This window comes from Triticum aestivum, chromosome 7B (assembly GCF_018294505.1).
Source record: "Triticum aestivum cultivar Chinese Spring chromosome 7B, IWGSC CS RefSeq v2.1, whole genome shotgun sequence".
Classification (NCBI taxonomy): Eukaryota; Viridiplantae; Streptophyta; class Magnoliopsida; order Poales; family Poaceae; genus Triticum; species Triticum aestivum.
This window is the reverse complement of record NC_057813.1, coordinates 376259188-376279182: the sequence shown is the minus strand read 5'-3', so window position 1 is coordinate 376279182 and position 19995 is coordinate 376259188. Positions and strand designations below refer to the sequence as shown.

Below are 19995 nucleotides of genomic sequence, written 5' to 3'. Positions count from 1 at the left end.
ACAAGCGACTCCGTTTCAAGTCCCTCGAAATCGGAGTCTTCAGTGGTAACAGGGATCTGTAGTGCATAGGAATACCAGGCATTTGATCCACATGTCAGCAAACAAGCTCATTCAAGAAATCCCTCAAATCACAAACCCTAACCCTAAAAATCTGAACTTACCTTAATTCTGCCGTCGTCAGAACCTGAGCTGACGTACTCCACGGTGTGCTCGCTGCTATCGGACTCATCGCTCCAGGACACCATGGCGGCGCGTCGGGGGCGCGGCGACGCGGCGGCGGGTGCGGCGAGCAAAGCAGAGGAGCAAGACAGAGGAGGAGTAAGCGAAAGAGCAGAGAGAGTGGGGAGTGTGGAGTGGGGGCAGCACCGACAGGTCTTTTGACCGGTCCATCAAACAGAGGCATACGGTGCCGTCAAACGCCGTCTAACGGCTGTCGGGACGGCCGACGGTGCCACGTGCGCAAAAAACGGGCCCCGCCTGTCATAAATAAGCTTAACTGAGCCCGATCCGCCGATCAGTGCTTTCTGCAAAAAGATTACGGAAGACACGGTGTTTTTTGCAAAAGAAATGTATTGTAGTGGTTTTCGCAACACTTGTCTTCAAAGTGGTGGTTTTCTGCAATTTACTCTTGCAGAACGTATCATCGGCCGGTGGTGGTTGCAGCTTGCTGCCCCATGGTTGCAACATCGTGAGCGCTGCCCCGCCATCAACGCTCGGCGCACGGGTGCACCGTCTGCTGCCCTCACCCTGGTCTTCCGGGTTACCGCTTCACCCCATGAGCATCACAGCAAAACAAAACGTCCATTGTAGCTTTTATAGGTGCCGGTTGCTGCCATCGCGGTGCCACCCTGTCGTCGTCGCAGCATCGCTTCCGTTGGCTAAAAAACAAAATCCGCCGGTTCCAGCTTCATCGGCAACGGCTCCAGCATCCCCATCACCGATTGCAGCTCCTTTCACCCCTGTCGTCGTAGCAAATCGCATCGCCGGTTGAAACTTTTCTGACGCATCTTGCCCCAGCAAGCCGCTTGTCGCAACAAATCGCGCTATCATTTGAAGCTTTTCTGCCACCAGTTACGGCTATTGACGATGCCAGTGGCGTGTTCCAGCCCCCCATGCCCGTTTTCTCTAGCACCGTGAGCTGTGTAAAGGAGAGCAGCCTGAGCGAGTGGTCGACGCCCGATTAAAATCATTATCTTTTTTTTATTCCCATTACACCAACCATATCATCATCCTCGCATGTGAGAACATTTGCTTGATTTTTGAGTAAATTTCACCAAAAGCAAAGAACACCGTTTTTGTTCAACAAAAGTGAAGGCAAGACAGCAAAGAGGGTGTGCAGCAAAGAGGGTGTGGAAAGCGCCCACCTCCCACTCTACTCGCGTTCCCCATGGTGCAACACAGATGATCGGGCGCCGACTTCGTCTCGGTGTCGGTGCCCGCTACCTCACCACGGCAGCCGTCCGGCGTGGGGACCTCGCCGGCGCCGCGGAGACCTTCGCGTCCACGCCCCGCAAGACCACAGCCGACTACAACCGCCTCCTCGCGGGCTACGCAAGGGCGCCCGGCGGCCGCCTCGCGGACGCGCGCCACCTGTTCGACCGAATCCCGCACCCCGACGTCGTCTCCTACAACACGCTCCTCTCCTGCCACTTCGCCGCCGGCGACGTCCGCGGCGCCCGGGAGCTCTTCTCCGCGATGACGGACAGGGACGTCGCGTCCTGGAACACCATGGTATCCGGGCTGTCCAGGAACGGGGCCGTGGGGGAGGCCAGGGCCTTGTTCCTGGCTATGCCTGCGAGGAACTCCGTCTCCTGGAACGCCATGGTTTCCGGGTTTGCCTTCGCTGGAGACATGGGCATGGCCGAGGAGTGCTTTAGGGACGCGCCCGACAAGGAGGACGCCGTTCTTTGGACAGCCATGGTGTCAGGGTACATGGATGCCGGGGACGTGGACAAGGCAACGGAGTTGTTCCAGGAAATGCCGGTGAGGAACTTGGTTTCATGGAACGCCATGGTTGCTGGCTATGTAAAAAATTCACGCGCGGATGATGCTTTGAGGGTGTTCAAGACGATAGTCAGGGATGTCGATGTTCGGCCAAACGAGTCGACATTAAGTAGTGTGCTCCTTGGATGCAGCAACCTGTCTGCCCTGGGATTTGGGAGGCAGATACATCAGTGGTGTATCAAGCTGCCGCTGAGTCGGAGAATAACTGTTGGCACGTCGCTCGTGAGCATGTACTGCAAGTGCGGCGACTTGGACGGCGCGTGCAAGCTGTTCAGTGAGATGCGTACAAGGGATGCGGTTGCATGGAATGCAATGATTTCAGGCTATGCACAGCATGGCCACGGGCAGGAAGCTATCAACTTGTTTGAAAAGATGAAGGCTCAACGTGTTAAGCCTAACTGGATTACTTTTGTGGCAGTATTGACAGCTTGTATCCACACTGGATTTTGTGATTTTGGAATACAGTGTTTTGAGACAATGCAGGAAATGTACGGAGTCGAGCCCCGGGCTGATCATTACTCTTGCATGGTGGATCTTCTGTGCCGAGCCGGTTTGCTTGAAAGAGCTGTGTGCTTGATTCGCTCTATGCCTTTTGAGCCACATCCTTCTGCCTATGGCACTCTATTGGCTGCTTGCAGAGTTTATAAGAACCTGGGGTTTGCTGAGTTTGCTGCTGGAAAGCTGATCCAACAGAACCCACACAGCGCAGGCACATATGTACAGTTGGCAAATATTTATGCTGTAGCGAATCAGTGGGCCGACGTCTCCAGAGTAAGGAGGTGGATGAAGGATAATGCAGTTGTCAAAACACCTGGGTATAGCTGGGTTGAGATAAAGGGCGTGATTCATGAGTTCAGATCAAATGACAGATTGCATCCTCAGCTTCGTTTGATTCATGAAAGATTGGACCGGTTGGAGGAGCGGATGAAGGCAATGGGTTATGTTCCAGATCTTGATTTTGTACTGCATGATGTAGACGAGAGTCTTAAGGTGCAGATGCTAATGAGGCACAGTGAGAAGCTCGCTATTGCTTTTGGCCTCATTAGTACTGCACCTGGGTTAACCTTGAGGATATTCAAGAATCTCAGGGTCTGTGGAGATTGCCATAATGCTGCGAAGCTCATCTCCAAGATCGAGGATCGAGAAATCATCTTGAGGGATACAACACGTTTCCATCACTTTAAAGGTGGGCATTGTTCATGTGGGGATTACTGGTGAAGAAAGCCAGTAACAAGGTATGATGTATACAGGCAAGTTTGATAGGGATGCACCAGTAGTTGATCCTTAACAAGAGCAAGACATGTGATGTATTGGATCTGCGAAGTAGTCAACATTCTAACATGTGAGAAATTACCATAGTGATTTCTTAGTGTTGTTGCTTGGACAACATGTTGTGCCCTGTGAGGTTAGGCAAAGCCTAATAACCTATTGTGGCACTTGACAGACACATTGTTGATTGATGTGGCATGAGTGCAAAATCAAGAAGCAAGGTGTATGGAAGGACTGACGAAGCGCATTTGATTTATAATTCACATCTACGTATCAGGTAGTTGGAGATGTGTATGCTCCAATTCTCAGCACTATTCGTACTGCTCCAGTAGTTGATTCGTGAGTTCAGATCAACTGACAGTTTGCACTTGTCAGCCTCGTTTGATTCATGAAAGATTGGACCAGTTAGAGGAGCACATGAAGGCAATGGTTTATGTTGTAGATCTTGATTTTGCACTGCATGATGTAGATGGATGAGAGAGTCTTAAAACGCAGATGCTGGCACTGGCGAATCCAGGAAGAAAATGGAGGGTGAGCTCAAAGTTAACACCGGGTAAACTTAACACTTTGTTGAAGAAAAATAGCCATTATCATAATCATTTAGTGCAAATAAGCTCAAACTTTCCAATATTATTACCGGAAACATGTACTCGCTCCATCCGGAATTACTTGTCGCAGAAATGGATGTGTCTAGATGTATTTTAGTTGTAGATACATCCATTTTTATTCATTATATCTCAATCCTACTTTCCAAAGAAGCTCAAAGTTTCCTAGATTAGTACTGGTCACATGTACTCCCTCCATCCCAAAATAAGTGATTCAACTTTGTATACAAAGTTGAGTCACTTATTTTGGGACGGAGGGTGTAGTATTTATTGGATTGTTTTTCAGATTTTTTTCTAAAAAGTCAAAATTTGAACCAAAACTTTGGCATTGCCAATATAGACAACCAATAGAGATCGAACCGGTGAACGCGATAAGAAACTGGTGGCTTTTTTTTAGGGCTCCCAAAAACTTTATTAAATTGTGGAACTAATATTCATACAAATGCCATCAGGTGCCAAACCAGGCCATGACGGCCAGGTAGTAACGAAATAGAAGAATGAGCTAAACATGAGCTTCTCTATTATAATTCCTACTTCCATGTATGAAGTTGATTGCCACAAATTGGTCAGCTGTCTCCTTCACCTCCCTGATAATTATCTGAACATACTGACCAAAGCCGGGGGACTGTATGTTTTTAATCACCAAAAGACAGTCCACCTGAACCTAAGTGATTAGTTGGTGGCTTGCTGCCTCGTTACGTGCTGGACGGGATAGGAGGGGAGGGCTGCAGCCCTCTTGCTGACTAGTAGTAAAATGAAAATTTCTGATTTTCTTGTTTGTATATCCTTATTCTATTTTTTAATTAAATTTCTACTTTGTAGCTGCCGCACAACTTATTTATGTGGGCAGGCTTGAGCCCATCCAAGCCTGGTCCTCAGATTCAGGTTAACCTTGAGGATTTTTAAGATTACGAGGGTTTGTGAAGATTGCCATGCCGGGTCCAGTTATAGCATCGTCACGAGCTCAGGCTGCAAGAGTGCATCGCCACGATGCCAAGCTTTGTGACCACGATGTGCGCCGCCAACCTCGCCGAATCATCCTTCTACCATCAGGAACAACTGAAGCCAAGGCACGACCCACCAGCGGAACCGGCGACCTCAAGGCACACCACTTCCATCTGCAGCCACTACGAGGCCCACCGCCACCAGATCGGACACCCCCAAGGCATGTTCAGACTCCAGAGACGAAGTCAATCCAAAGGTATTCCACCTCTATTCACGCTCCCCGTAGTCTTTCCCCTCTACTTCTTCATGCGCCTTCTCTCAGTGCACTACACCTCAGAAACTATGTTTAGAGTTTGTCTTGAGGTGATCTCTGTTCGTCCATGTATCTCTCGTATTTTTCTCTTCTTTACCTTTGTTCGTTTTGTACATTGGGTATAAGGATTTATGGGATGGGAGACTAAATACCTAATCTGTTGAGTTGTTAATTGTTAGTGCCCAACGATTGCTGGTTCAGATAAGAAGCATTGGGAGGATAACAATTACATACTGCAGGTTCGCTTCAGGCCTGAAACAATGAACTAAATACCATTTTGAATTTGCATAACAATCTTGCTGCATGTGACAGGCTTGGGGGCGGGCTATGCAAATAACCTGGACATGTTTTTCTCCTCGCTTGAGCTTTTATGCCACCACTATTCCGATCTGCTCGGTGTAATCGTGGTGTCATTAGTGTTCATCCAAATTACACAATGAAATAGAATCAGATGTTGGTAGATGTCTTGTACCGATGCAACAATTATACTGCTATATGTTCTACCTACAGAAGTCAAATTTGGCGGAGTTAATTCTTAGAAACCTCATCTTATTATCATGGGCACATATTAATCGAACAATGATGTTCAATCAATAAAAATAATAATTAATAGCTATTTCTTGACCAGGTGGTATACACAATATCCAGATATTTTCCCTTGCCATCACATTGTACATTTCCGTACACTTTTGTACATAATCAAGCTAAAGTAGTATGGAACAAAGTGGAGTGAGTGTGCCAAGGAGTGGTGAAGCTGAACAAAGTGGAGTGAGTGTGCAACAAGCACTCCAGGTGCTCTTCCAACTGAGATGGCGCCGCTCATTTGGAAGCTTTCGCAGAAAAGTACTCCCTCCGTTCCAAAATAGATGACTCAACTTCGTACTTACTTTAATACAAAATTGGGTCATCTATTTTAGAACGGAGGGAGTAACATTTAGGAGCTGCAGAATGGGAGATGGATGGATGATGGGTTGCTTCGCATGAACACGGAAGACGAGATCCATCAGTTCCTGGGGCTATGGGAGTAGCTTCAAAATGCAAGACTCTGAGGACGCCTTCTCCTGGAAGCTGACAAGCAATGGAGTTTACTCTGACAAGGCTGCTTACGACGCCCAGTTCGTAGGCTGAATTAAGCAATCGGAACTGAGCTGCGCGTGGAGGAAAAGATCAAGTTTTTCATTTGGCTTCTGCTCCAAAACATAAACTGGACTACGGATAGGCTAGCCAGCACCGGAATCCGCAGTCCACTTGATGCTTCACTCCTCCTGAGCCGGCACGAAGACACTGTTTTGGAAGGATAGATGGATCGGTGGGGCCAGAGTGCAGGAGGTGGCGCCGCTTCTAGTGGCGAGAGTGAGGACACAAGTGGCAAACAGAAGATCGGTGAGAGACGGGCTGTTCATGCACGCCTGGACTAATGACATCGGAGGAGAACTACTAGATACGGAAGGGCTGGCTCAATTCATCAGGCTCTGGGAAACTCTGATAGAGGTACAGTTGCATCAGGATGTGGAGGATAGGCCAATTCGGGCTTGGATCTCTACCGGAAAGTACACGGCCGCCTCCGCATACAAAATGATGTGTGAAGGGGGATCAGATTTCAGTCGGCGGCAGCAATATGGAAGTGCTGGGCTCCTCTCGGATGCAAAATATTCATGTGGTTGGCCATCTTGTACAGGCTGTGGACGTCGGATAGGAGGACGCGGCACGGACTGCAGGATACGAGCTCGCCCTGCTAGCTGTGCGAGCAGGAGGAGGATACGGTGGATCACATATTGATGCATTGTGTTTTCGCTAGAGAGGTCTGGCATCAATGCTTAGTGAGGACAGGGATATGCTTGTCTCTGCTGCCAACAGGACAAGTAGCACTACAGAATTGGTGGGCGACGGCGAGGAAGCAGGTGGCCAAGGCGCAGCGCAAGGACTTCGACTCCTTTGTCATGCTTGTGTGCTGGTGTCTTTGGAAGCAGAGGAATTGAAGAGTTTTTGGCAGGAACGATGTGTATAACGAGCAAGGCACAGTACCGTTCATCTTTAGAGAGAGACAACTATGGGCGCTCGTGAGATGGAGTGGAGTCCAACCTGTCGGCGTTCTGGGAATGGAGGTCCCCAGACTTGCCTACCTGCGGCCTGCGGCGTGGCTCAAGTGGTGGTCCAGTACGGCCCATCTTCATCAACGTAAACTCACGACCCTCGCGAGGGGCCAAGCCTCGCGGGACGGACAACGCAAGGCTTCCTCAGGAGCGGCCTCGCCAGGCAGGCTCGCGAGGAGGCGGAGAGATCAAGGCAAGGGTACCTCACGAGGTGCTCATGACGCAAGCCATAACGATCGAGACCAAGCGGGCGCCAGGCGGGCGCCGGCCTGCGCAGTGTCCTTGTTTCCTCTTTGGTGCAAAGGGGGCAAGCACAGGCGTGGAGTATCGAGGCATCAGGCAAAGGTTACCATGTCGGTGCAACGAGACCAAGACCGGCGGAGCGGCAGGATGGAGGTCACCGTGGAGCCCAAGACGGCGTCATCGCCAGTACCTTTGGCAATCGAAGACCAACTTTAGTCAGGATAACTTGTACTAGATGTTCCCCTTCAAAATGACCGTTGTTGGCTCCCTTCCCGCTCAATATTTGGGAAGAGGACCAGGGCCTCTATATATAGAGATAGCCACCACAGTAGGAAGGCATCGAGTTCTCACCCAGCCAACGAGGACCGAATCCCTTCCTACGAGAACCCCACACCAGCTCAAGAACACATCTCGCGAGGCCGTTCTTCCCCTTGTACTGTTCATCATCAGCCCCTGAGGCAATCCACCACACCACACACTGGAGTAGGGTATTACACCACAACGGTGGCCCGAACCAGTATAAATCTTGTGTCCCTCGTGTTGTTCATCGTTTAGCTTAGATTCTCGCGAGGCGATTGGACGTGGATTGGTAGGGGGAAGATCTTGGCGCGCATCTCAGAGTTCGAACCTCAAGGGTCTGCCGGAACCCAACATCTGACATTTGGCGCGCTAGGTAGGGGTGCGCCGAAGCTCCCCCTTCCGTCGACCCGCTCTCCATCAGCACTGCGCTCCGCCCTCATGGCGGGCATTGCGCCGCCTGCTCCGGCTGTCGACGCGACGCGGGGACCAGGGGGCTCCGAGCCCTGGTCCCCGCCTTGCGACAGGTGCGGTGGCCGAACAAGTTCAAGCCAGACATGCCGCCACGCTACGACGACGCGGCCGATCCGCTGGCTTTCCTGCTGGCGTATGAGGAGGCCGTCCTCAAGGCCGGGGGCGACGACCGGGTCATGGCTAACTGGCTGCCCATGGCCCTCACTGGCGTCCCGCGCATGTGGTTGCTCCACCCGCCAGCTGCTTCTGTGGCCTCCTGGGAGGAGTTGCGCAGCCTCTTCCTCGCCCATTAGGCTGCGCTAGCGCCCCCGGTCGTCGCAGGTCTCCTGGGCGGCTCGCAGGCGCTACCCTCGAGCCGCCACGTCAAGCCGTTTGTCCACCAGATCGGTGCCGTCCTCAAGCGCCGTGAAGCCCCCCGGGCTGGGTGGCACCCAAGGCCGACTTGACCTTCAGCTCGGACGATCACCCCTCCAACACCGCCCGTGCGGGCGCGCTCCCGATGCTATGCACCCCCACCATCTGCCAGGTGGCCGTCACTAGGACCCTCATGGATGACGGGGCCGGCCTCAACGTGCTCTCGGTGGAGGCCTTCAGCCTCCTCCACGTGCCGCCGGAGCGACTCCAATCCAGCAAGCCCTTCCTGGGCGTCGGAGGTAGCCCCACCGACTCCCTGGGGCAGATCTGCCTCCCGGTGACCTTCGACACTCACGACAACTTCCGCACAGAGCTGGTCGACTTCGACACCGCCCCCATCGGCCTTCCATACAATGCCATCCTCGGCTACCCTGCCTTGGCCCAGTTCATGGCGGCGACTCACCTGGCCTACAACCTTATGAAGATGCCCGTGAGCAGCGGTGTCCTTACCGTGTTCGGAGACACGAAGGATGCTCTGCAGGCGCTCAAGCTCGCTTTCAAAACGGTCGCGGTGGTGCAACCCGCCGGCGCTGACACCCTCGAGCCCAAGGGGGCTGCGCCGGCCAAGAAGAAGTAGCTGTTCACCCAAGACAAGGCGGAGACCAAGCAAGTGCCAGTCGATGAAGATGGATCCTCTGGCGCCACCTTCACCACAGGCGCCAATCTCAACCCTGAACAGGAAGAGGCCCTGGTGAAATTTCTGCGCGTAAATAAGGAGGTGTTTACGTGGGAACCTGATCAGCTAGCGGGGGTTCCAAGAGAGGTGATTGAGCATCATCTGAATGTGTGCCCCAACGTGCGTCCCGTGAAGCAGAAGGTAAGGCGACAGTCCACCGAGAAGCAGGCCTTCATCGTCCAAGAAACCCGCAAGTTGGAGGTTGCAGGCGTCATTTGCGAAGTTCGCTATCCTGAATGGTTGGCCAACCCTGTTGTTGTGCCAAAAAAGGGAGGAAAGGAGCGCATGTGCGTCGACTTCATCAACCTCAACAAGGCCTGCCCTCAGGATCCATTCCCGCTCCCTCGCATCGACCAAATCGTCGACTCCACCGCCGAGTGCGATCTGTTGTGCTTCCTGGATGCCTTCTCGGGCTATCACCAAATCAAGATGGCGGTAGAAGATGTGGAGAAAACGGCCTTCCTGACCCCGTGTGGAGTATATTGCTATACCTGCATGCCATTCAGATTGCGCAACGCGGGCGCAACCTTTCAGCGACTGTTGCACATCGCCCTGGGCCGGCAGCTCGGAAGAAACGCCGAGGCCTACGTCGATGACATCATGGTGAAGTCTCAGGAGGCGAAGACCCTGATACAGGACCTGGAAGAAACCTTCGCGAGCCTTCGCGAAGTGGACCTGCGGCTCAACCCAGAGAAGTGCGTGTTCGGAGTCCCTTCTGGCAAGCTTTTGGGCTTTCTCGTGTCCCACAGAGGCATCGAGGCCAACCCAAAGAAGGTCAAGGCAGTTGAAGACATGAGTCCGCCGAAGACCCTCAAAGAAATGCAGAAGCTCACCGGGCGAGTAACCGCGTTGGGGCGCTTCATCTCTAAGCTGGGAGAACGAGCCCTGCCCTTCTTCAAGCTGATGAAGAAGAAGGGCCCGTTCGAGTGGACTGAAGAGGCTGACAAAGCATTCCAAGATATCAAGAAGTACCTGACCAGCCCTCCGGTGATGGTGGCTCCACGCCCTCAGGAGCCCTTGGTACTTTACCTTGCAGCCACGCCCTACTCCGCCAGCGCAGCCCTGGTGGCGGTTCGGGAGGAGCATCGGGTCAAGACCGCGTCGATCGCGACCCCTGCCGCAGCAGCACAAGGCCAAGAAGACCTCGTGAAGACCACGGCCATAGCAGATGGGAACCAGCCTCAGCAAGGGGACGCACCCAGGGCGGAAGAGGCCCCACCAAGCGACCAGGCGCTGGGGGCTCCATCATCTCGGGAGGCGCCTCGACCTCCGGAAGACGCAGGCCACGTCAGCACCCCCAACCTCGTCGAGCATCCCGTGTACTTCGTTAGCACGGTGCTGCGGGACGCAATGGCATGATACCCCATGCCTCAGAAACTCTTGCTCGCGTTACTAGTGGCCTCACGCAAGCTACGACACTACTTTCAAGGTCACCCCATCAAGGTCGTCTCGGCATATCCCTTGGAAAGGGTGCTCAGGAGCCCCAACTCAGCTAGAAGGGTCGCCGAATGGAACATCAAGTTGCAAGCATTTTAGTTGGAATTCAGTACGATCAGGGTCGTCAAAGGAGCCGCGCTTGCAGATTTCGTGGCGGAATGGACAGAGGCGCCAGGGCTCGAAGCAGGTGAGGACCGGTCGCTTTCCCCAGGAAGTGAGGCACCGAACGGCTAGGTCATGTACTTCGACGGAGCGTTCTCGCAACATGGCGCAGGGACTGGCGCAGCGCTCATATCCCCCACTCAGGACAAGCTCTATTACGCCGTGCAACTCTGTTTCCAGCATGGAGAGAAGGTCTCCAACAACATAGCAGAATACGAGGGCTTGATAGCAGGCTTGAAAGCTGCAGCCGCCTTGGGGGTAAAGCGCCTCATCATCAAGGGTGATTCACAACTCCTCGTCAACTTCTCCAATAAGGTGTACGAGCCGAAGGACGAACACATGGAAGCATATCTTGCGGAGGTCCGCAGGATGAAAAAGCAGTTTTGGGGGCTGGAGTTGCAGCATGTGCCTCATGGCACCAATCAAGAGGCTGATGACATCGCCAGGAGGGCATCCAGGCGGCTGCCCCAGGAGCCGGGCGTCTTCGAGGAACGACTCTTCAAACCCTTAGCAGCACCGTCACTATCAAGTACAGCACAGCCTCGGGAGGAGCTCCCTCAGCCACCTGCCTCGGGAGCTCCGGCCTGTGGCCCGACCTTAGGAGCGCGCCTACTCCTGGCGCTGGAGCCTCAGGAGGGGTGTTGGACCACGGAATTCAAAGATTACCTGATGCAAGGGACTCTGCCAGAGAAGGAGGAGGACGCAAAACGCGTGGCGCGGCAGGCCACTGCCTACTGCATCCAAGACGGAGAGCTCTACCGGAAGCGGCCAAATGATGTTTCCCTGCGTTGCATCCCCAGGGAGCAAGGGAAAGAGTTGCTGGCAGACATTCACGGTGGAGACTGTGGGCACCACTCGTCTTCACGGACCCTCGTCGCCAAGGCGTTTCGCAGCGGGTTCTATTGGCCAACATCACTCAACGACGCAATCGAGCTGGTGAAGGCTTGTGAAGCCTGTCAATTCCACGCCAAGCAGATTCATCAGCCGGCTCAGGGCCTGCAGACCATTCCTCTCTCATGGTCGTTCGCCGTTTGGGGGCTGGACATCTTGGGCCCGTTTCCCCAGGCGCCAGGGGGCTACCGCTACCTCTACGTCACCATTGACAAGTTCACCAAGTGGGCGGAGGTGGAAGCTGTTCGCACCATCCCAGCTGGTTCAGCGGTCAAATTCATCAAGGGCCTCGTGAGCCGGTTTGGGGTGCCTAATCACATCATCACCGACAATGGTTCGCAGTTCACCAGCAATCTCTTCAAAACATATTGTGCTAACCTTGGAACGCAGATATGCGACGCTTCGGTGGCACACCCTCGGAGCAACGGCCAGGCTGAACGTGCCAACGCGGAGGTCCTCAAAGGCCTCAAAACCAGGACCTTCAAGAAGAAGCTGGAGGCTTGCGGCAGGGGCTGGTACGACGAGCTCCAATCCTTGCTATGGTCCATCCGCACAACCGCTACCAAGTCGACCGTCGAAACCCCGTTCTTCCTCATCTACGGAGCTGAGGCGGTCCTCCCTCACGAGGTCATGCATCGATCCGCGTGGGTCCTAGCTTTCGACGAAGCACAGCAGGGCACCATGCGGGGGTTGGATCTCGTGCTGGGGGAGGAACACTGTCAGGAGGCTGCGCTTCGAGCAGCGAGGTACCAACAGGCGTTGCGACGGTACCACTACCGTAACATCCGCCCCAGGACCCTCGAGGTAGGTGACCTCGTGCTCAGGCGGGTGCTCTCCAGGGAAGGGCTGCACAAGCTCTCACCTATGTGGGAGGGCCCATTCAAGGTTGTTCATGTTTCCAGACCTGGCGCCGCGCGCTTGGAGACCCAGGAGGGGGTGCCCATCCCGAACACGTGGAACATCCAGCACCTCCGGAAGTTCTACCCTTGAAGAAAGGCCCGGTGCCTGTGAAGAAGGCCAATGCTTGTGTCTCGCCGCCCGTGACACTCTCACGTAATAATGAGTTGGGGCTGTACACGCCCCGGAGTCTCCGAAGAGCCGCCCTCAGGCCTCGGGGGCTCCCGCCCACGCCCAGTGGTAGCACTTAGCTCCGCGCTGGTGAGAAGACGTCAAAGACTAGATTAGGTGCTGGGCGCGGCTTTTCATTTGCTTTCTGCAGTTGGCTTGTTCACCCTTGTTCAAAATTTTATTGGAGTTGCTTTTTAGTGTTGTTGCCATCCCCGGTTCAGGATTCTTTGTCTTGGTTGCTCGCCCGACTCGTCTTCTCTTTCGCAAGCCTCGCGAGGGGGCTGCGCGGGCGCCCTCATGAGTGCCTTCTCACCCAGTCTCATGAGGCTTCCCTATTCAAGTTCACCGCGGGAGCACTTCTCCCAGTTCGTGCCCCACGGGCATCGCGACCCGACGCAGGACCTGAGCCGGTTATCCTCACGATCAGGGTTCGAAAGCTATCCCCCAAACTAATTTTTGCAGGCCTCGAGACGCATGACAAGGCCTCAGCCTAGAGAAGCGAAGACTGCGGCAAGTTCCCCCAAGGTAAGTTGTTCCTACGCATGAGCACGCAACACCGAAACACCGCACGAGAATAATGAAAATAGCATGGTAGTTAAAGGCAACAGTCCAGCACGCCCCCACGGGGCTCCACACTTTTCTCTCTCTATACAAGAAAAGGAGAAAAACAAAATAGACGCAGCTTGCCTGGCGACGGCTCATGGCGGGGGCTCGTACTGCCCTCCGGAGCTCAGTCAGACCCCTCCTCACGCTTCACCGAGGCACGACGACGGGATGACCCACTGCCCCCCTCAAGGCGAGCGCGGCGGCGCGGTGGTTGGTCACGGCCGCCGCTGGAGGAGCTGTCGTCAGAGGGAAAGCCGCCGAAGCTTGGTGAGCTACGGACGCCGCCTGCCACGCGCCCCCTTCGTCTTCATCTCGGCCGCCGCCAAGGCTAAGCACCCGGTCACCATCATCATCTTCAGGGCAGCACCCAATGCGGCGGCCATCTTCCCCGAACACCCTCACGTAGAGGGTGGCGTCGCCGTCAAACTTGAAATGCAGGGTGCACCGCCGGCCCTGGCCACGCGCACGGGCAAACGTTTGCCAGCCGCGGGCCAAAGACACATCCCTGGCGATGGAGATCTCCAGTGAGACCCAAGAGGCCTTGCTGCAGCAGCCGTCCGCTTGAAGCCAGAGGCCGCCAGGAGCGCCGGCCGGGAGTTCGCCTGTGAAGAAGCGGGGAAGCTGGAGCCAGCTACCGGTTGGGTCCACCGACCACACGACGAACTCCGGCAGCACCTCAGCCGAATGGAAGCGCGGCCTGGGAGGCCGCGCGGCCACAACGCGCCTCCTCTCACCCACCAGACGCCCGTCGCCACGCGGGAGGTCACCGCCGCGACCACGGGGAGCCGTTGCAAGAGTCGCAGGATGCTTGCGGGGACGACCTCGGCCGCGTTTTGGCGGGGGAGAGTCATGCCCTTCCCGACGAGCCTTCCCCTTCTCCACGGCTGAGAACCTCTTCGGCGGCGCCATAGGACGCGGCGAGTAGCTAGAGCGGGGAGAAAGAAGAAGCAAACGGAAGGAGGAAGATGTGCAGCGGGGGCTTGCGCCCTCCCGCATTTATAACCAAGGTAGGCCAACCGTCGGCCTCCACGATCGCAGGTAATCATGGCCCGTTTTTGCACGCAGGGACTTGTCAAGTCGGGCAGTTGCCGAGGCAGCATGGGGAAGCGGAGACGCCCACGCCCAATCAACCGCCACGCGGCGCCCAAGGCCGCAGGCTATTGGGGCCCGCGGTGCTCCGCACTTGCCCCTTCGCTTCTCCGCTAAGCCAAGTCCGAGCGCGCATTGGGTCGGGGGGCTACTGTCGGCGTTCTGGGAACGGGGGTCCCCAGACTTGCCTGCCTGCGGCATGCGGCGTGGCTCAAGTGGTGGCCCAGTACGACCCATCTTCATCAACGCAAACTCAAGACCCTCGCGAGGGGCCAAGCCTTGTGGGCGGACAACGCAAGGCTTCCTCAGGAGCGGCCTCGCCAGGCAGGCTCGCGAGGAGGCAGAGAGATCAAGGCAAGGGTACCTCGCGAGGTGCTCGTGACGCAATCCATGACGATCGAGACCAGGCGGGCGCCAGGAGGGCGCCGGCCTGCACAGTGTCCTTGTTTCCTCTTTGGTGCAAAGGGGGCAAGCACATGCGTGGAGTACCGAGGCATCAGGCAAAGGTTACCATTTTGGTGCAACGAGACCAAGACTAGCGGAGCGGCAGGACGGAGGTCACCGTGGAGCCCAAGACGGCGTCATCGCCAGTACCTTTGGCAATCGAAGACCAACTTTAGTCAGGATAACTTGTACTAGATGTTCCCCTTCAAAATGGCCATTGTTGGCTCCTTTCCCGCTCAATATTTGGGAAGAGGACCAGGGCCTCTATATATAGAGATAGCCACCACAGTAGGAAGGCATCGAGTTCTCACCCAGCCAACGAGGACCGAATCCCTTCCTACGAGAACCCCACACCAGCTCAAGAACACCTCTCGAGGCCGTTCTTCCCCTTGTACTGTTCATCATCAGCCCCTGAGGCAATCCACCACACCACACACTGGAGTAGGGTATTACACCACAACGGTGACCCGAACCAGTATAAATCTTGTGTCCCTCATGCTGTTCATCGTTTAGCTTAGATTCTCGCGAGGCGATTGGACGTGGATTGGTAGGGGGAAGATCTTCGCGCGCACCCTAGAGTTCGAACCTCAAGGGTCTGCCGGAACCCAACATCCGACACAACCCGGTGGTGAGTAGTCCCTCGGGATGTAATAAGAGTAGAGGAGTGTGGGCTCGCCGAGCGTGATGCCTGATAGATGTAAGCTCTTGTAAATCGAAAATCCTTTACTGAGCCCGGGCTCATCTGCACCCGAATAAAAAAATCAAAATAAATACTAGAAAAATTAAAAAAATTCTATATTTTTTCATGGTAGACAATTTGATGCGTGAGGCCCGCTCCAATTTTCAAATCATTTGGACAAATGAGCAACTCTCAGTAAAAAAGATAAATTAAGGTTTGTAGAATAGTTTCTGTTCATGTACTGTTTTGACCCGATTTGTCTTTTTTGCTGAGAGCTACTCATATGTCCAAATAAGCTAGAATTATTGTTTTGACCCGATTTATCTTTTTTGCCAAGAGCTACTCAAATGTCCAATAAGCTAGAATTTGGAGCGAACCTCATGGAATAAGCTTTCTACCATGGGAAAATTTTTGTTTTTTTTTATTTTTTCTAGTATTTTTTGTGAATTTTTTTCTGGACGGGTGCGGATGAGTCTGGACACTGAATCAAATCGCTGCACTCCTTGTAAATATTATTCTTTCTTTTATAAAATTAAGGTACGCCTTTGGCGTACTCTCGAAAAATAATGATTCGCTGGAACAAATCCCGAGTGACGCTGGGCACTCCTTTCTTTCTATGTTTTCTTCTTCCTTTCTTTTCTTTGCTTTGTTCCGCTCCCTCCCAGAGCGTCTGTAAGCTGCTTGCAGCTAATGTACAGTTCCGCCCCCCTTAGTTCCTGTTTGGATTCTCATTTTCCATCTGAATACCCTTGTAAAATATATAGGTCTCCGCCGGTCGTTTTGGTTTCCAGCTGAAAATAGCTCTAGACTGGAAAGTTACACCCGAAAGTTAAATACACCTGTATCGAATTACAACCATACCAAGCGCGGCCTTATGAAATGCAATGGCTGAGCTCCTGCTGACTTTGGTAAGAAAAGTTGATGTGTCGTGCTAGCTCAACATAAAAGCTTTCATGCGATTCTTCTACCGGCATGTTTTTGTCGTGCCAAGGTTAGTTGAAAAATACTAAAGTTTGCAACTCTTTTTTTTACCTGGTTTTATTTCCAAGGAAAATAGAACCGAAGTATTGCCACGAGTTTCTCGAAAAATATTGTACTACTTACTGTGGCCCTGTTTCAATCGGATGCAACATTTTCATATGATGAAAATAGGAAACAACTTTTGTGCAGTGTGCAATCGAAAAGAGATGATCTGGTCCAGCACCGAAGCATTGCAAATTTAGAGTTATTTGTTGGATATAGGATTCTCATTGCATTTTTACTAGATTTCACTCCCTTCGTTTCAAAATAAATGACCCAACTTTATACTAAAATAGTACAAAATTGGGTCATCTATTTTGGAATGGAGGGAGTAATTGGGAGTGTCTAGAGCTCAATCAATTGAGAAATACGGAATACAATAGAAAAACAACAACCAAAAACTAAAGAGAAAAATTAATGAATCTCCACATATATAGTCCGCCGATGAAAGGATCGAGAAGAGGTGTCTAGAGGGGGGGGGGGGGGTGAATAGACTCTAAGCAAGAAAAATTGCAGTTTTAATTTCTTTAAGTTGGAGTGGAGTTTTGGCATAAATTTAACATACACAATACATATCAAACAAGCATGCAAAGAGTATATGAGCAGCGGAAAGTAAAGCATGCAATTTGCAAGAATTTAAAGGGATGGGATTGGAGTGTGCAAACGCAATTTGGAGACACGGAGATTTTTGAGCCGTGGTTCCGATAGGTGGTGCTATCGTACATCCACGTTGATGGAGACTTCAACCCACGAAGGGTAACGGTTGCGCGAGTCCACGGAGGGCTCCACCCACGAAGGGTCCACGAAGAAGCAACCTTGTCTATCCCACCATGGCCGTCGCCCACAAAGGACTTGCCTCACTAGGGGTAGATCTTCACAAAGTAGGCGATCTCCTTGCCCGTACAAACTCTTTGGTTCAACTCCACAATCTTGTCGGAGGCTCCCAAGTGACACCTAGCCAATCTAGGAGGCACGACTCTCCAAGAAGTAACAAATGGTGTGTTGATGATGAACTCCTTGCTCTTGTGCTTCAAATGATAGTCTCCCCAACACTCAACTCTCTCACACAAGATTTGGATTTGGTGGAAAGCAACTTGGGGAAGGCTAGAGATCAAGATTTATGTGGTAGGAATGGAATATCTTGGTCTCAACACATGAATAGGTGGTTTTCTCTCAAAAAATGTATGCTGGAAGTGCAGGTACGTTCTGATGGATCTCTCCACGAGTGAAGAGTGGGTGGAGGGGTATATATAGCCTCCACACAAAATCTAACCATTACACACAACTTACCAAACTCGGTGGGACCGAATCATGAAACTCGGTGGGACCGATTTAGGAAATAATGTGACCGTTAGGATTTTTGGTGGGACCGACATGTCATCTCGGTGGGACCGACATGTCATCTCGGTGGGACCGATATGGTTAGGGTTAGGGCATAGTGTAATCTCGGTGAGACCGATTACACAAACTCGGTGAGACCGATTTTGGTAATAGACACATGGAGGGTTGGTCAGGCAAACTCGATGGGACCGATTCGCTCATCTCGGTTAGACCGAAATGTTACGAAAAGGAACAGAGAGTTTGCATTGTAATCTCGGTAGGACCGATTACACAAACTTGGTTGGACCGATTTTGGTAATGGACATACACAGAGAGATTACAATCCCATCTCGGTGAGACCGAGATCCCTATCGGTGAGACCAAAAAGACTAGGGTTTTGTGGCAGTGGCTATGTCATGAGAACTCGGTAGCGCCGGATAGAAAGATTCGGTAGGACCGAGTTTGACTTTTGGTTTGGGACATATGTGGATGTGAGAAAGTGGTTGAGGGCTTTGGAGCATATCACTAAGCACTTTGAGCAAGCAAGTTATTAAACAACACCTCATCCCCTCTTGATAGTATTGGCTTTTCCTATAGACTCAATGTGATCTTGGATCACTAAAGGTAAAATGTAGAGTTTATGCTTTGAGTTTGAGCCAATCCTTTTGTCCTTAGCATCTTGAAGGGGTTCCACATCCTCTAGTCCATGCCACTCCATTGTTGAACTTATCTGAAACATACTAGGTAAAAGTATTAGTCCAACAAGAGATATGTTGACATTAATTACCAAAATCACCCAGGGAGCACTTGTGCTTTCAATCCCCCCTTTTTGGTAATTGATGACAACATACATCAAAGCTTTAGATAAAGATATAGAGAAAAACAAGTGAAGCGTTGGAAAGACATGTAACATGCATAGGATCCCCCTACATGTATGCAATCATGTAAATATTGAATATAGGAGCATGTGAATGCATAAGCATGACAGAGTAGGCAATGTGTTACATGTATCTTGGCTATATGCATCAGAGCAAATGATGTGAGTATGGGAAATGTACCTTCATGCTCATGAGTCCTTCTTGCAAATAGTATGTACATCAACAAGAAATCCTCATACGCATGACTGTGATGCATATACTTACCTTGTGGTCTTGAGTTGGCTTAGGAAGAAATGAACCTGCATAAACAAGGTTAGATAACACAGATACACCTACTAGCCAGAGCAAGCAAAAGAAACCACAAGAGAGCCAAGACTGGGATGACATGTAGAGAGTGAGTACTGAGTACCCCATTGGATCACATCATTAGGAGAATGATGTGATTGACTTGACCCATTCCGTTAGCTTAGCAGTTAATCGTTTAGTATGTTGCTATTGCTTTCTTCATGACTTATACATGTTCCTACAACTATCAGATTATGCAACTCCCGTTTATCGGAGGAACACTTTGTGTGCTACCAAACATCACAACGTAACTAGGTGATTATAAAGGAGCTCTACAGGTGTCTCCAAAGGTACATGTTGAGTTGGCGTATTTCGAGATTAGGTTTTGTCACTCCCATTGTCGGAGGGGTATCTCTGGGCCCTCTCGGTAATGCACATCACTATAAGCCTTGCAAGCAATGTAGCTAATGAGTTACTTACGGAATGATGCATTACATAACGAGTAAAAAGACTTGCCGGTAACGAGATTGAACTAGGTATTGAGATACCGACGATCGAATCTCGGGCAAGTAACATACCGATGACAAAGGGAACAACGTATGTTGTTATGCGGTTTGACCGATAAAGATCTTCGTAGAATATGTAGGAGCCAATATGAGCATCCAGGTTCCGCTATTGGTTATTGACCGGAAACGTGTCTCGGTCACGTATACATAGTTCTCGAACCCGTAGGGTCCGCACGCTTAAAGTTTCAATGACGGTTATATTATGAGTTTATGAGTT

General features: G+C 52.0%; 1 protein-coding gene across 2 annotated transcripts; it reads left to right on the top strand.

The window, feature by feature from the left end:
• The first annotated feature begins 1100 nt into the window (after positions 1-1100).
• LOC123161731 (pentatricopeptide repeat-containing protein At4g16835, mitochondrial) lies at positions 1101-5724 on the top strand. Of its 2 annotated transcripts, none has more exons than XM_044579536.1 (4): positions 1101-3804; positions 4701-5079; positions 5316-5375; positions 5449-5724. In XM_044579536.1, the coding sequence occupies exon 1, from the start codon at positions 1402-1404 to the stop codon at positions 3220-3222; it is 1821 nt and encodes a 606-aa protein (XP_044435471.1). In that variant the 5' UTR covers positions 1101-1401; the 3' UTR covers positions 3223-3804; positions 4701-5079; positions 5316-5375; positions 5449-5724. The 2 variants fall into 2 exon arrangements, with proteins under 2 accessions (XP_044435471.1, XP_044435470.1); XM_044579535.1 differs by having other exon boundaries at positions 1101-3826; positions 5449-5723.
• Positions 5725-19995: the final 14271 nt, after the last annotated feature.